General features: G+C 52.5%; 2 protein-coding genes across 5 annotated transcripts in view; one reads left to right on the top strand and one right to left on the bottom strand.

Annotated features, from left to right (window-relative positions):
- Window positions 1-6320, bottom strand: part of DEXI (Dexi homolog) — a 12398-nt gene extending 6078 nt beyond the window's left edge. Inside the window, exon 1 of the mRNA XM_081255941.1 lies at window positions 5381-6320. Coding sequence (XP_081112067.1) covers window positions 5527-5814 — 288 coding nt within the window. The 5' untranslated portion in view covers window positions 5815-6320 and the 3' untranslated portion in view covers window positions 5381-5526. The remainder of the gene's footprint in view (window positions 1-5380) is intronic.
- Window positions 6321-8370: 2050 nt separating this feature from the next.
- The window catches only part of CLEC16A (C-type lectin domain containing 16A), a 209506-nt gene continuing 203785 nt past the window's right edge, over window positions 8371-14091 (top strand). For 3 of the 4 annotated variants that reach the window (XR_014017681.1, XM_081257432.1, XM_081257434.1), the window contains exon 1: window positions 8371-8619. Coding sequence is in view for 3 of the 4 variants with exons in the window: in XM_081257432.1 (XP_081113558.1) it covers window positions 8540-8619 (80 nt within the window). In the remaining variant the exon portion in view is untranslated. The remainder of the gene's footprint in view (window positions 8620-14091) is intronic. The other variant, XM_081257433.1, reaches the window with a different exon arrangement.

Raw genomic sequence — 14091 nt, 5'->3', positions numbered from 1 at the left:
GAGACGTGACAAGTGATATAAAGCGTGATCTGGGGCTGGATCCTGGACCCAACCTTCAACTCCCCCCGACCCCCACCCACCCCTTTTTATTGTGAAAGGACACTATTGGGACAATTGATGCAATCTGAATAGTCATAGCTTAGATTGGTCATACAATTGTATCAATGTTACATTTGCCGATTTTGACAGTTGTATTGTGATTACGTAAGTGAATGTCCTTGTTCTAAGGAAATACATACTGAAATATTTAGGAGAAAAGGAACATAATGTCTGCAATCCATTTTCAAAAATGGTTCAGAAAAATATATATACACGTACGCACAGAGTGAGCATTTTGCATACATGAGCGAACGTGGCAAATGTGAATTGATGCATTTTTTGTGAAGTGTATAAGGGAATTCTTTGCAACTTTTGTGTAATTATGAAATTATCTCAAAATAAAGTTTAAAAAAAAACCTCAGAAAAAGGAGTGAGAGTACATATGAGGCAGGCCTGGCAGAGCCAGGTGAGTGGTGGTCCAAGGATGGAGGTTGGGAGTCCCTCTCTGGTGGCCCCCTGCACCCTCCCTCAGCACTGGGTCAGAAGGCTCAGCTGTCTTACTCACTTTGTACCCCTGGCCCCTCACTGTCCCTTTCTGAGCCTCAGTTCCTTCATTTGAGAGGTGGGGATGAGGATGCCTGTCCCTTTTATTGTGATCTTGGTTTCCCAAAAGCAAACTATGCTTTCAGGAGTCCCGGGGGGACAACAGCAGATAAACCAGGAATACAAACTGCCAGGTTGATAGGAGCCCTTAATTTCTTCGTTCAATAAAACAGATGCAAGGGCTGTGAGGGTTTGCCTTGGATGAAGTCTCCAGTTCGCATAACTCAGGCACAAGGGAGCAGGAGCCCTGGCATCTCAGTTGTCTTGAGACACAGACTGGGGTCTCCTCCTGTGCAAAGGGGCAGCCAGCACCCTTCCAAGGCAGCCTCACGTCAGGACAGAGGTGGAGAGTCGGCTGGGACTGGGGGTGCACAAGCCTCCCCTCGTTACCACCATGTCTCTCACCTGGACGACAGCCACAGCCTCCCACCTGGCTCTCCTGACCCCACCCCCGCCGGAGCTCCACTGTCCCCAAGGGAGGTTTGGGTTTCTGAGCAGGGAAGCCATATGCCGAACCTGGGTGTTTGGCTGATGGCACAGGCCACAGATTGGCACCAAGGGAACCAGGGCAGGCAGATCAGGAAGGAGCAGCTGTAGCGCCCAGTTGGGACACTGATGTCAGGAAAACCCTGTAATAAGTAGACTAGTCTGGTTACCCTTAGCTCCAAATCTGGCCTCCACCAGGCGACGCTGACTGTGGCAGCAACGCTTTCCAGTCTCTCCATTTCCAGCACAGAGAGGCTCCTCTCCCAAAGCCCTCCCTCCGTGGCAAGAGAGGGCTGGCAGGCACCAGCTGCTTTCATCAGGAACCAGGACAAATCAATCCAGCTGAGCTGCCTCCACACTGGAACCAATGGGAAGTGAGGACTCTCCCCAGTTCCTGGGCCAGCCCCAGCGGTCCTTTCCCCGGAGAAGGTGGGAGCTCCTGATCCCCACTCCCTGCTCCTGGGCGACGATGAACACTCTAGGAAGACCACAGAGCCGCAGCTTTCCTGGGCTCCAGGCCTGGTGGCCTTCAGAGACCACAGGGCAGTGGGAAAGGTCTCTTGAGCATCCCAGGCCAGCAAGGCAGAGTGGGAAGTCTGTCCTGGTCATCCAGACCGGGACCCACCCAGCACTCAGGCAGCTAGTCCTCTTTTGCTCATTGTGGCATATAAATATTCATGCATGAGTGTACATGCAGGTTTATACATTCACAAGGGACTGAGTGTACACACCTTCCATTATGTCTGACTGTTAACAATAATAGTGGTTAATTTTAATATATCACTTGCATACATGGGACGGTCTAAGAGCGTTACATCTATCTCATTCAATCCTCAGAACGAGGTAGATTTTCATTATCCCCGCTTTATAGAAGAGGAATCTGACACATGGGGAGATACGTAGCATGCCCAAGGTCACAACAAGGATTGGGATTTGAACCTAGGTCATCTGAATCTAGGGACTTTGTTCCTGATCATGACCCTAATACCGCCTCCTTAAACAGGTGCTCAACAAAGGTTTGAGGAACTGAATTATGTGGAAAAAAGAGAAAAGAGAAAGAGAGGGAGTGAAATGAGTGCAGCTTTCATCTTGAGGTCACCCCAGTCCCCAGTGCCTGGCGTGCCCACGCCCTTAGTCAGTGTTTCCTGGATCGGCCTGTGTGTAACATCAGATAGCGTCTATGTGAGAGTGAGGAGGAGAGAGATGTGACTACCAGTGTTCCTCTGCTTATGCGAAGGGCCGGGGAGGAGGTGCAGTCAGGTCATCTTTAATCTTCCCCACAGGCTTTTCCCGCTGCTAGCCACCCCTCCCCCACCCGAATCTGGTGGCTTGGATCTGGGACTGAGCAAGAAAATGCTGTGCGTGGTTCCCACTGTTTCTCCAGGGACGAGTATTTCCCACAGCCCCAGGCCTCCCCGCCTGCCAGAGTCAGGCCCTGTCACTTTGAGAGCTTTGCAAGGTTGTCCCTGAGACACACTTCCTGGTGTTTCTGCTCAAACAGCGTTTGCCGCAAAGTATGCCAAAGCATTTGGGCTTCAGTTTTTGTTTCAGAGTATGCCAATGTTTTCATTTGGAAGGGGAAGTGTTTCTGTTGATGTGAAGAGATAAAATAAGACATTCTTCACCAAGTTACACTGACTGAAAGTCAAGAGCTTGGCTTGGGGGCAGGGATTCATCTTAGAATCCCCAGGGCCTAGCAGAAGAGCAGGGCTAACGTTTGTTGAATGACCCAGTGAGTGAATATGCAAAGGGCCTAGAACCAGGTGTGGTGTATGATCAATACTCAGTACAGGTTCTGAACAGATCCCATAGGTTCTACCTCCAAAAGGTGTTCTTGGTCTCTGTGTGTTTCTCCACCTTCACTAACTTTGCCTCATCCAAGCCCGCATCACCTCTGGCCTGAGCAGCTAACCAGCTCCTAACTGGCTTCCCTATTTCTGCACTTGCCCCTACGGCTCATCTTGCCCACAACCGCCAGTCCTCTCTGTAAGATGTGGACTGGAATTGTGTCATCCCCTGCTTAAAACCTTCTGATGGCTTCCCATCGCTCGTGGCCGGACCTCCCAGGTCCTGCATGATCTGGCCTTGCCCACCTCACTGACTTCTCCTGGGGCTGCTCTCCTGTCACACTGGCCTCCTTTCAGTTGCTGGAAGAACCAACTCTCTTCCCTGCCCCTCCCCCTCCACGTACTTGACACTAGCGGGTCCCTCTTGCTGGATAGCTTTTCTCCACACTTTTTTTTTGCGGTACGGCGGGCCTCTCACTGTTGTGGCCTCTCCTGTTGCGGAGCACAGGCTCCAGACACACAGGCTCCGCGGCCATGGCTCACGGGCCCAGCCGCTCCGCGCCATGTGGGATCTTCCCGGACCGGGGCATGAACCCGTGTCCCCTGCATCGGCAGGCAGACTCTCAACCACTGCACCACCAGGGAAGCCCTTCTCCACATCTTTACATGTGGCTCCTTCCATCAATTTAGGACTCAGCTCAAAGGTGTCATTTCCTCAGAGAGGCCTTCTCTGAAGGCCCTGTCTGAAGCAGCCCATCTCTAGCCTTCTGTTTCACTTACCCAGGCATTTATTGAGCACCTACTAGATGCCGGGTGCTGTTCTAAGTGCCGAGGAAACAGTAATGAACACAGTAGAGGATGCCATGCCTTCAGAGCGCTCAAAAAATCTCACTGCCTTGTTTGGGAACCTGCTTATCTTTCTCACGAAGTGCCAGGAGGGCTGGCACTGAGTCTGTCTTGTTCACAGTGTTCACCCACCAAGCACATTAGGTACTCAGTAAATATCTGTTTAATAAAAGAACAAATTTGATGGTGGATGGCAGGCAGGCAGGCCAACTGGTTAGGTATGCAGAGCAGCTGACACATGCTCCACCTGGCACTTGGCCCTGGCTAAGGTCTCCCTGAGCTCAAATGAAACTTCCTTCAAAGAAATCTCACTGTCAGCCCCTCAGGTTGACACTGCTAGTGGGTCCTGCCCACCTTGCATCACCCTCTGACTATGGTCGTCTTGGCTAAGATAGGCAAGAAGAGGGGGGTAAAAATAGCATGCTTGGGGTGAGTGATGTTAGTGTCCATTTTCCAAAAGGAGCCCTTGTGACTTCCCTGGTGGTCCAGTGGTTAAGACTCCATGCTTCCACTGCAGGGGGCACGGGTTCGATCCCTGGTCAGGGAGCTAAGATCCCACATCCCACATGCCGAGCGGCCAAAAAAAAAAAAAAAAAAGGTAAAAGGAGCCCTTGCCCACCACCTCAGTATCCCCCCGCCACTGCCACTCAGGACCTGTGCCTAGCACCGTCCAGCTGAGGGGCTGAGCCGAGGAGTTCCTTCCTGTCCCATGAACCCTCACCAGGCCCTCTCTCCTCTAGTCCAGCTGCCTCTCTTCCTTGCTGTGACTTTGGCCAAACCTTCCTCCTTTCTGGATCTTCATTTCCCTCCCAGAAACACACAAGGTGGGGCTGGATACAGCTTCTTGGTGGCAGCTCAGAGGCAGGACTTTAAAAGCTCAGTGCCATGATCCTGTGGTCCCTTCTTCCGCTGGCCCAAGAGCCCCTTGAGTTTGCCTTGCAAACACCGCAGGCAAAGCCACCCAAGCACCAACCCCCCCGCTGGCCTGGTCTGTGAAAGCAGCCTGCGAAACTGGCAGCCCCTGAAGATTGGAGCTGCGGCACCCTGAAATCTGACTCCAAAACGGCAGCCAAGCGAAGGCCAAGGAAGTACAGGGTTCTCTGCTGAAGGAGGTTTCTCCTCTCACAGCATCCGCCTGGAGCCCTTGCTCTCAGTCCCCACCCAGTCCCCAAGGGGCCACAGGACAAAGGTGATCAGTGCCTGGCTTCCTACCTCTTTTAACACTGCAAGTCTTTATACTTCCAGGACTAACGAGAATCCCCCAAAAGCCAAGGTCACCATCAAGACAGGTTAAGGATGGGGGGAGGAGTTGACAGGCCTGTCTCAAACGGATCTGGGTGCAAAGGCTTTGACAGTTAGTACTACAGCTAACCAAGAAGCAACTTAGGTCCTGCCTCCCTTCCCTTCTTTAACAGCTGTCACCTTTGTTAAGGGGAAGCTTTCCTGCCCTAACTAAGGTCCTAAGAAGAGTCCAGCCATTCCTGGCATCCAAACAGACCTGGAAGAGGTGGATGGAGAAATGAGAAGCCTGGGGGAGGGGTGTGTGTCCGGCTTGGGATTCCTCCCTCTTCCTCGCCAGCGCCCCCAACCCGCCCTCATCCTGCGCAGAGGGCACTTACAGGCCTCGGAGGCCGAAGAGGGCCTCGTCCTGGGGGTCCCATCCCTGGCCAGACGGTGCCCTCAAACAGCAGCGGCGGCATGATTCGTGCACCGGTCCGGGCCGAGGGTTGCGGGTCGTGGGGAGAGCGGGGGACAGCAGCCAGGCCTACTCCAAGTAACCATCGAAGACGTCGAGCTCCGAGTCGGCATCGTAGAGGCCCGAGCCGGGGTCGGAGAGCACGCCGAGGTCCACGAGCGCCTGGTCCATGTCCTCGGGCAGGAATACGAGGCCCACGTTGAGGACGATGTACTCCATGAGGAAGGCGTAGTACAGGATCAGCACATTGACGAAAAACAGGCCCACGTAGAACATAGAGGGCAGCAGGGGCGGCGGCACGGAGGGGACCAAGGGGCCCAGCGCGTCCAGGTGGGCCGCGACCCGGGCGCCGGGCATGCAGGGGGCAGCGAGGGCGGCGGCGGCCCGGCGATCCCAGCGAGCTCAGCCGCTGCGGCGCCCGGGCGGCCGGCGAGAGGGCAGCTCAGCCATCCAGGGGCGCCCGGGGGCTGGCCGAGGCAGCGCTGGGCCCCGGCGGTGCCCCCCCGGGGATGTGCGTCGGCCCCTGCGGAGGTGCCCTGGCCCACGAAACGTGCCAGGAGGGTCACCCCACCCCCAGAGGTGCCCACACGGCACTGTCGATCCGCCCAGAGGTCAGGCGGGCCCCCCTGAAGTGGCCGGCAGCGGCCCGGCTCCTCCGATGCTCCCCGCTCCCGCTCACGGGCCTCGCAGCGCCTGCGGGGACCCCACCGCAGCTCAGCGTCAAGGGTCAGTCCCGGCGACGGTCTCTTCAGCCGCGCCCGGCCGTTGCCCGAGCCCCCTGCGCACCCGCGAAGGCCCAGCACCCATTGCTGCGACCGCCGCGTCGCCCTCCTGGTAGCGTTCCGAGCACCGCCTCCGGAGCAGCCCCGCGCTCATTGGCCCACCGCCCCCTGCCCTCGCTCATTGGCTCGCCCAACGTCCGAGCTCACTGGCCCGAGCCGTCCGGGGGCGGGTACCGCCTCGCTCCGCCCCTAGAGCCGCTGGCTTCTGAGTTGCTTTACTAGTTCCGGATTCAGGGCCGATCTCGAATCCAATTCGCTCTGCGAATCCGCGACAGAGTAGGGGGAGGGAAAAGAGTCAGAACACAATTCAAACCTAGACGTATCCTAAGGCTACAAAAGCTGAAGGTAACCGCGAGCTTCATCAGCACCCGGCTGGACTTGAGTACTGGCGTCACGCCTTTTTGGGACTCAGTTTACCTGCTGAAAAAGGGGGCGGGGGGCGCAGGGACAGTGGACCTTACCTTGAAAATTTTGGCCTTTCCTAAAGTGGCAATTTTCCACGGTGGGGAAGATCAATCATTGCCCCCTTCATCTCTCCAAATTCTGGCTCCTGGAAGGTCTGCCCCCTCGGCGGGGCGGCCGGGGGTTTTGGTAGATGGAAATCTGCCTAATAGGGTTCCGTGACACCTGAGTAAAGAAACTCCCGGCAGGTCAGACCTGCAGCACTAGGGTTGCTTCTTGTTTTTACTTTGTAAAACACGTTTTGAAACAATAATAGTGCACGAGGTTAAACATTCAAACAACCAAGAAGTACACAGAAAAGTGAGTCTCTTCCACCCGCTGATTCCCCTCCTTAGGGGTAACCCCTGTACGTCCTTCAGGAGACTGATTTTGCCCAAGGTGGCTCCCAAAGCAGTCCACAGACCTTTAAATCTCAGGCCACGCTGAGCTGGGTGCTCTACAGGCATTGCTTAATTGAAATCAGATGGGGAAGTGTATGTTACTCATTTTTGCAGATGAGGACACTGAGGACCAGAGAAACAGGAGGACCCTGGAAGCTGCTGGGCCTGTGTGTGTTTGGAGGCCAGAACTTGCCCCTTTTTCTCCTTGACTGTCTCTTGCCCTTTTAGGTGAATTACACAGCAAAACATTAAACCTCCAACTGCTGAAGGTGAAACAAATCTTCATTCATTCATTTATTCACTCTGACAATATTTGTTGAACACTTATTATATGCCAAACCTTGTGCTAGGCACTGGGGAGAATATTGACCCTTAGCCCAGTTCTGTCCTGGGCACAGTTAATGGGACACAGTAGACCTTAGATAATTGTGAGGTGTAGAAATGAGTGAATGGATGAATGAATGGTGAACGGGGCAGTATCGCCTCCATGGAGCTTCCCACTCCCGATCCAGGAGAGAAATTTGGATACATCTTCTTGGCTGGTGTAGGAAGCTGGGTGTTTCCTTATTTTTATAAGTGTGGTTGTTTTGGAAATGGCATGGATTTTCGGCGAAGACCAGAGAAATCCTCTGAAAGCACAGGACATTCAGTTTTGGTACATTGTTGCTTAAAGGCCTTTCAATATTTATATTTTAATTGAAGTAGAAAAAGAAAAAGGCTGTGAGGACAAACCAGGACGTTACCGGTTTTGTGAAGTTTCGTTTGTTGGGGCATAAAAATAAGGGTGCCTGGGTTTGAACCTTGGGTCTGCCGCTTATTAACTGTATGACCTTGGGCAAGTCAATCCCTCTGTGATTCAGTTTCCTCCTGGGTAAAATGGGGATAATAACAGTACCCACCTCACAGGGATGTTGTGAGAATTAAATAACAATATATGTAAAGCGCTTAGGGCAGTGGCACGCGGCATACGCCAAGCAACAGCTATTCTTATTCTTATCATAAAGGTAATAATTGTTAATATTGTGGTAACTTTTATTCCCCAATCTTCACGGATTCATTTCTCAGGGCTCCGCCCATAGGTTTCCCATTCCCGCCTATCCCTAAGATACTGCGGACTGTCCTCCTCTCGCTCCGCCTCTTTCCCAAGGCCGTTGGCCTGAAGTTGCGTGATGCACTCCGGGCCTTGTAGTTCCTTCGCAGAGTCTTGTCAGCGGGGGCTTCGCGGGCGAACTGCATTTCCCAGCGTTCCTCGTAACGGCGCCGTAAAGCGCGGCGGTCGAAGGGCCGGTTCCGGCTGAATGTCAGTGCGGGACTGTGGGCTGTCGGGGGAAGGTGGTTGGCAGTCTCTCCAGCACCTCCGCCGCTGCCTCCTCCGCTTGTGCCGCCGCCGCGGGCGCCCGGCCGCTCGGCCGCTTGGGCATGAGACCGTGAGGCAAGCGACTGGCCGGGGCCGCCGACATGTTTGGCCGCTCACGGAGCTGGGTGGGCGGGGGCCATGGCAAGTCTTCCCGCAATATCCACTCCTTGGACCACCTCAAGTGAGTGTACTGGGGGCAGAAGGGGGAGGCCGCGGGGCTGGGCTTGGGGATGGAGGCGCATAGCCCCTGGCCGGAGGCGCTGGGAAGTGTGAGAGCGGAGGCGGAGGGCCGAGAGAGGCGCTCGGGAAAGGCTGTGCGGTGGTTAAGCGCTAGGGCTCTGGACTTAGGGCGCCTGGGTTCGAACCCTGACCCGGTAGCTCCTCTCTGTGTGACCTTGGGCAAATCGCACCGCTTCTCAGAGTCTCAGTATCCCCATCTGTAAAGTAAGGGGATGAGATTTCGGTTTACGGATGCAGACTTCATTCTTGCTGGGGCCGGACGATGGGCACCAAGCTTCCCCCGGGGTGGTACTTCTTAGGCTGGACAGCTTACGGGTCAGAGGTGTGGACCCTGGAGTCAGACAGATGTGGGTTTGAACTTAAGTGTATGAATTTAGGCCTCAGTTTCCTCAGTTGTAAGATGGATATAGTGAGAGCACCTGCTTTCTACGATTGTTTTGAGGGTAGGGTCAGAGAATGTACGTAAAACTGGAAGCTTCTACAAGTGCTCAATAAAGGACAATAATTAAAAAACAAACTAGTGGGCTACCCTGGTGGCGCAGTGGTTGAGAGTCCGCCTGCCGATGCAGGGGACACGGGTTCGTGCCCCGGTCCTCGAGGATCCCACATGCTGCGGAGCGGCTGGGCCCGTGAGCCATGGCCGCTGAGCCTGAGCCTCCGGAGCGGGAGAGGCCACAACAGTGAGAGGCCCGCGTACCGCAAAAAAAAAACAAAAAACAAAAAACAAACAAAAAAAACCCAAAGTAGTTTCTTAGAGGAGTCTAAAGCGTCAGAAGTAGAGCTCCGAGGGAGGCAGGTGGCAAAGGTGGTCCTGGGAAGCAGGAGTACACAGAGTGGCTTTGCAGTCAGACTGGCATTCAAATCCTGATTCCACCGTTTAATGGCTGTGTGACCTTGGACAAATTGTTTCACCTCTCTGAGCCTCTGATTCCTCGTCTGCAAATGGGGATGGTGAACATTGTGCAAGGATTCAGTAATATTGTGCGTGGAAAGAGATCGATCCAGTGTCTGTTACACAGTTGGTGGCCAATAATGGTAACTGTGTTTATCAGCTGGGCAAGGCCTTCCCAGACCACCCTACCTAAAGTGCCTCCCCTGCCTCAATTCCTTTCTGTTAGATCTTTCTCTTGATTTCATTCATTTGATTAATCTCCACTATCTGCAATTATCCTTTTTTTTTTTTTTTAAACTGCTTTTCTGTTTGCTACTAAACTGGTACTTCCAGGAGGGCAGAGGCGGCTTGTTTTGCTCAAAGCTGTATTCCCAGCATCTAGCTCTGAGCCTCGCACACAGTAGGAGCTCAATAGATACTTAAAGAATGAAAAAACTTAATGAATCGGGGAGAGGTGCAGAGCATGCAGGCAGAGCCTAGGATATTTGGGGGGGGTGGAGGTGAAGGAAAATAGAGACCTTTGAAGAGGGAATGACTTCAGGGAAGAAAATATAGTGTTGGGGGGTGGGGGGAGAGAGTGGGGGAGAAAGCAAACCTTTGGTGGTAAGAAATTGGCTGATTTCCAGAAGGAGCTCCCAGGATTACTAATGAGAAAGAAGGATGGAGAGGGCGGGCAGGGAACAGTAGGAGTAAGACAGGGGCCCCTGGAAAGTGTTGGTGGGAGGGAAGTTAGACGGGGACTTCTCATTTGGCTGGGGGTAGGGGTGCTGTAATTCTCAGCTGTGTCCTGTCTAGCATGGAGCAGGTGTTTAATAAATGTTTGTGGGTCTCAAAGAGTGGGCGGCAGGAGGGATCATTATGTAATAAGGAATGGTTTTTGGGGGTGGTGATGAGAGAGGACATGGGGAGGAGAGAGGCTTAGGGCAAGCATGGGGCTGTGTAGGGAAGCAGGAATCTTAAATGGGAGGGCAGCTGGACGGGAAAGGGAGAGGCTTAGAGATTTCAGGAATTTAGAGAGTGGGTGGATGAGGCCGCGAAGGGGAGGAGGGGCCAGCATCCAGGTACCTGCAAGCTCTCACCTAACTCTGCCTGACTCTAGCCCTTTTAAATTACTTTAGTAATTATTGAAGGCATTTTCGGTGCCAGGTGCTTGTTAAGGAATTCCTGTGTGTTATTTCCTTTAGTCCTCACAAGTCTTAGGAGTTGTCAGAAATATTATTGTTTCCATTTTTTAGACTGGAAATTAAGGTCCAAAGAGGTTCAGTCACTTGCCCAAGGTGACAACAGCTGAAAAGTGTCAAAGCCGGGATTTGACTTCAGTGTTTGCACTCATTACACTGTTTTTTTGAGTAAAATTTCCTAAAAGTCAGTTTGGGAAGGCTTTCAACTTGGCTGAGTCTCATTGCCCAATGGCCATCTTCGCCCTCTGCCCAGCCAGGGAATGATAACGGTTCTCAGGTTCCTTTGAAGTATCCTGGGAACTGCCCAGGTTCATTGTTGAGGTCACACAGCGGTTGGGTGCTTTTTGGAAACCAGAGCTGCCTGCCCTGGATCTGGCGGATCAGCTGAATCCATACTGTAGCCTGAAGATCCTGGCGATTTGTGTGTTGGAGGGGGGCTTAGAAGATCCCAAAGCGACTTGGGAAAGAGTGCCATAAACAGCTAGTGCCCACCCCAATGCTTGGGCACAGAACAGCCCATTCCCTGAGGGAGCTTGCCGGCTGGTGGGGGAGATAGCCATAGAGCCAGTGACTGTGGTATGACAAGTGCTGGGATCACCGTAGGTTCAGGGCTCTGTGGGAACCCTTCTTGGAAGCCCTCTGGGGGAGGCAACCAGAGCAGAGTTGTCAAGGGTGAGCAGTAGCCACCATGTGGACACGGCCCTGGGGTCTGTGGAGTGTCAAGATGGGGCTGGTGGTTATGGGACACAAGGCTGGAGGTGGAACAGGGCTTGGGCCTCCTCTGATACAGAGGGCCACCAACCATTGCGGGGTTCCTGGGACTAAAGGGTTTCCCAGGACGTGGGACTTTCAGTGCTAAAACTGGGAAAGTCCTGGGCAGCCAGTGCTAACTGGTCACTCTACCAGTGACAAGTGACAGTTCCTAATACACTGTTGCCCTGACCTAGGGCAGTGTGGGTAGAGAGGAGAGATTAAGATATTTAAACGAATTTAGAATTGACAGTTTTGGGAGGGGGGCACACAAAGCATCTGGGAACCCTCTTCCTTTTTTTTTTTTTTCTAAATAGACTTTACTGTTAAGAACAGTTTGAGATTTACAGAACAATTGAGAAGATAGTACGGAGAGCTGGAAACCCTTTTTGAACCATAACAATGTTATTTTGAACCATAATGTGTTTATTCATAACAGGAAGGAAAGGAATCTTCCTGTAAGACAGGGTTTTACTTTTGCTAAATAATGGAAAGCTGTGTACTGTGGTCTCTGTCTACTGAATGGAGTTAGTGATTTAATTGAGGCAGATTAAAATAGTAAGAGGTCATTTGCTACACATCATGGGTGGGTTATTGCCCAGACTAGTGGCAAGGCTGTGACATTGACAAGCGGAAGCCTTGACTGATGGAATTGCCTGATTGCTACTGAAGCATCACCTTCACTACGGACTGTGAGTCCACAAACTGCTAGAACTTTCTTTGTGTTGGGTCGTGTTGTTGCCTTAATTCTAATCGCCTTTGTGTATGGGTCAAGATTCTTGGTTTTAAGTGACAGAAGCCCAGCTGGAACTGCCTTAAGCCCCAAATGGAACTGATTGGCTCTTGCCACTGAACAGGCTGTCCTAGCTAAGCCATGGCTGAGTCTCAGTGTTCAGACGAAGCTGTCTGTATGTGCTTCTTTCCAGTTCTTGTCTCCACTTTCTTCTGGGTTGGTGTCATTCTCAGCATGCTCCAGGCTTACATCATATCAGCTTAGCAACCCCTGGGAAAAAGAGAGCTTCTTTTCTTATTATTGCCAGCAGAAGTCCAGAAATGAGCACCATTGTACCAGCCTGGGGGCTCATGCCCACCCCTGAGCTAGTCACTGTGACAGGGGGGCATGGCGTACTCTAAGTGGCCCTTCCCTGGAGTCAGGGTGGCATCAGCTCCTTCCAAGCTAGTGGACAGAGAATGAGGGAAAGGGATGATTCAGCGTAGGAAAATTAGGGAGAAGAGGAATGTATACCCAGCAGGCAGACAGTCACCTACTCTTGGTATATTCAACTTTTGCCTAAGATAGCACTGATTATTTTTAGAGCTTGGGGTACAGTATCGCCAGGTTCATTTTCTTAAGAGTATCATATTCAGCGTATCACTCATAGTGAGTCCGAGGCACCCATTATGTCAAGTCTAAAGTTCCCCCAGGCCATCAGAGCGCTCCAGACTGTTCCCACCCAGCTAAGCTTGGGAGCACAGATGAAGACCCTCTAACCCCAGCTGGGGAGCCAGGAGCATCGTGGTAGGCAGACACCCATTTACATGGAGACATAAAGGATGAGTGGTTGTTACAGGCAGTAGAGGGCAGGCTGGAAGGGGGGATGCTGCAGGCGAGGAAACAGCGTTTGAGAAGCCTGCAGGAGAGAGACACAGGGCAAGGGGGTATGTGGGGCCCGAGAGCAGAGCCATGAGGCGGGAGAGGTCACAGAGCCTGGGTCCCACGGGGCCTTGTAAATCCTGTTGAGGAATTTGGACACTAGGCCGAGAACAGTGGGGAGCCGTGTGCTGTGGTCTGGCCGAAGTTTGGAGAATGGATTGGAGGAGCGTCCACTCAGGGGCTGCTTCTGTCTTATAGTACGTGAGGGTAGTGCCTGCAGTAACCCAGGGGTGTTTCCTGTGCCATTTCACATTGATGGTCCTTCTCGCACTCACTGTTGCACACACCTCACCTGTCTGCATCTGTGCACTCTCCAGATGCCTAAATGTATCCTTAAAATACCAATTCTTGGGAATTCCCTGGCAGTCCAGTGGTTAGGACTCAGCACTTTCACTGCAGTGGCCCGGGTTCAGTCTCTGGTCCGGGAACTAAGATCCTACAAGCTGCGTGGCATGGCCACAAAAAACAAAACAAAACAAAAAAAACCTAAACAATTCTTTCATAAAAATTGCCCTGGTGACTTAAGCCAACAAGAAGTTTTACCGTCATCTGTAACTTCTCCTGTTCTTGCTCCCACCGTCTGACTCAACATGTTATCATAAGGTCTTCTCATCGCCAAAGAGTTAGACCAGCTGGTAGGTGCTCTGGGCTCTTCAAGCTTTATCCCACCTGTGAGTTAGATCCCCAGGAAGCTGGCCAGGGTTCCTCAGGCATGACCTTTCGCTATCAGAAATGGTCTTACTTGAATATGTGTTTGTTTCCTTCTCCCACATTTGAACATAAGCTTTGTGAGGACAGAGGCCTGGGTGGCTTGTTCACGTGGAAATTGTCAGATGCCAGTACAGGGCTTAGCACGCAGTAAAAGATCAACAAGAATTCGTCATAGGATGAACGAAAGAGGCGAGTTCTGGCCTGACTTTTCTTAACAGCAGTTTG

Source organism: Mesoplodon bidens (genome assembly GCF_964165515.1).
Source record: "Mesoplodon bidens genome assembly, chromosome: 15".
Lineage (NCBI taxonomy): Eukaryota > Metazoa > Chordata > Mammalia > Artiodactyla > Ziphiidae > Mesoplodon > Mesoplodon bidens.
This window is presented reverse-complemented; position numbering and strand designations above follow the sequence as displayed.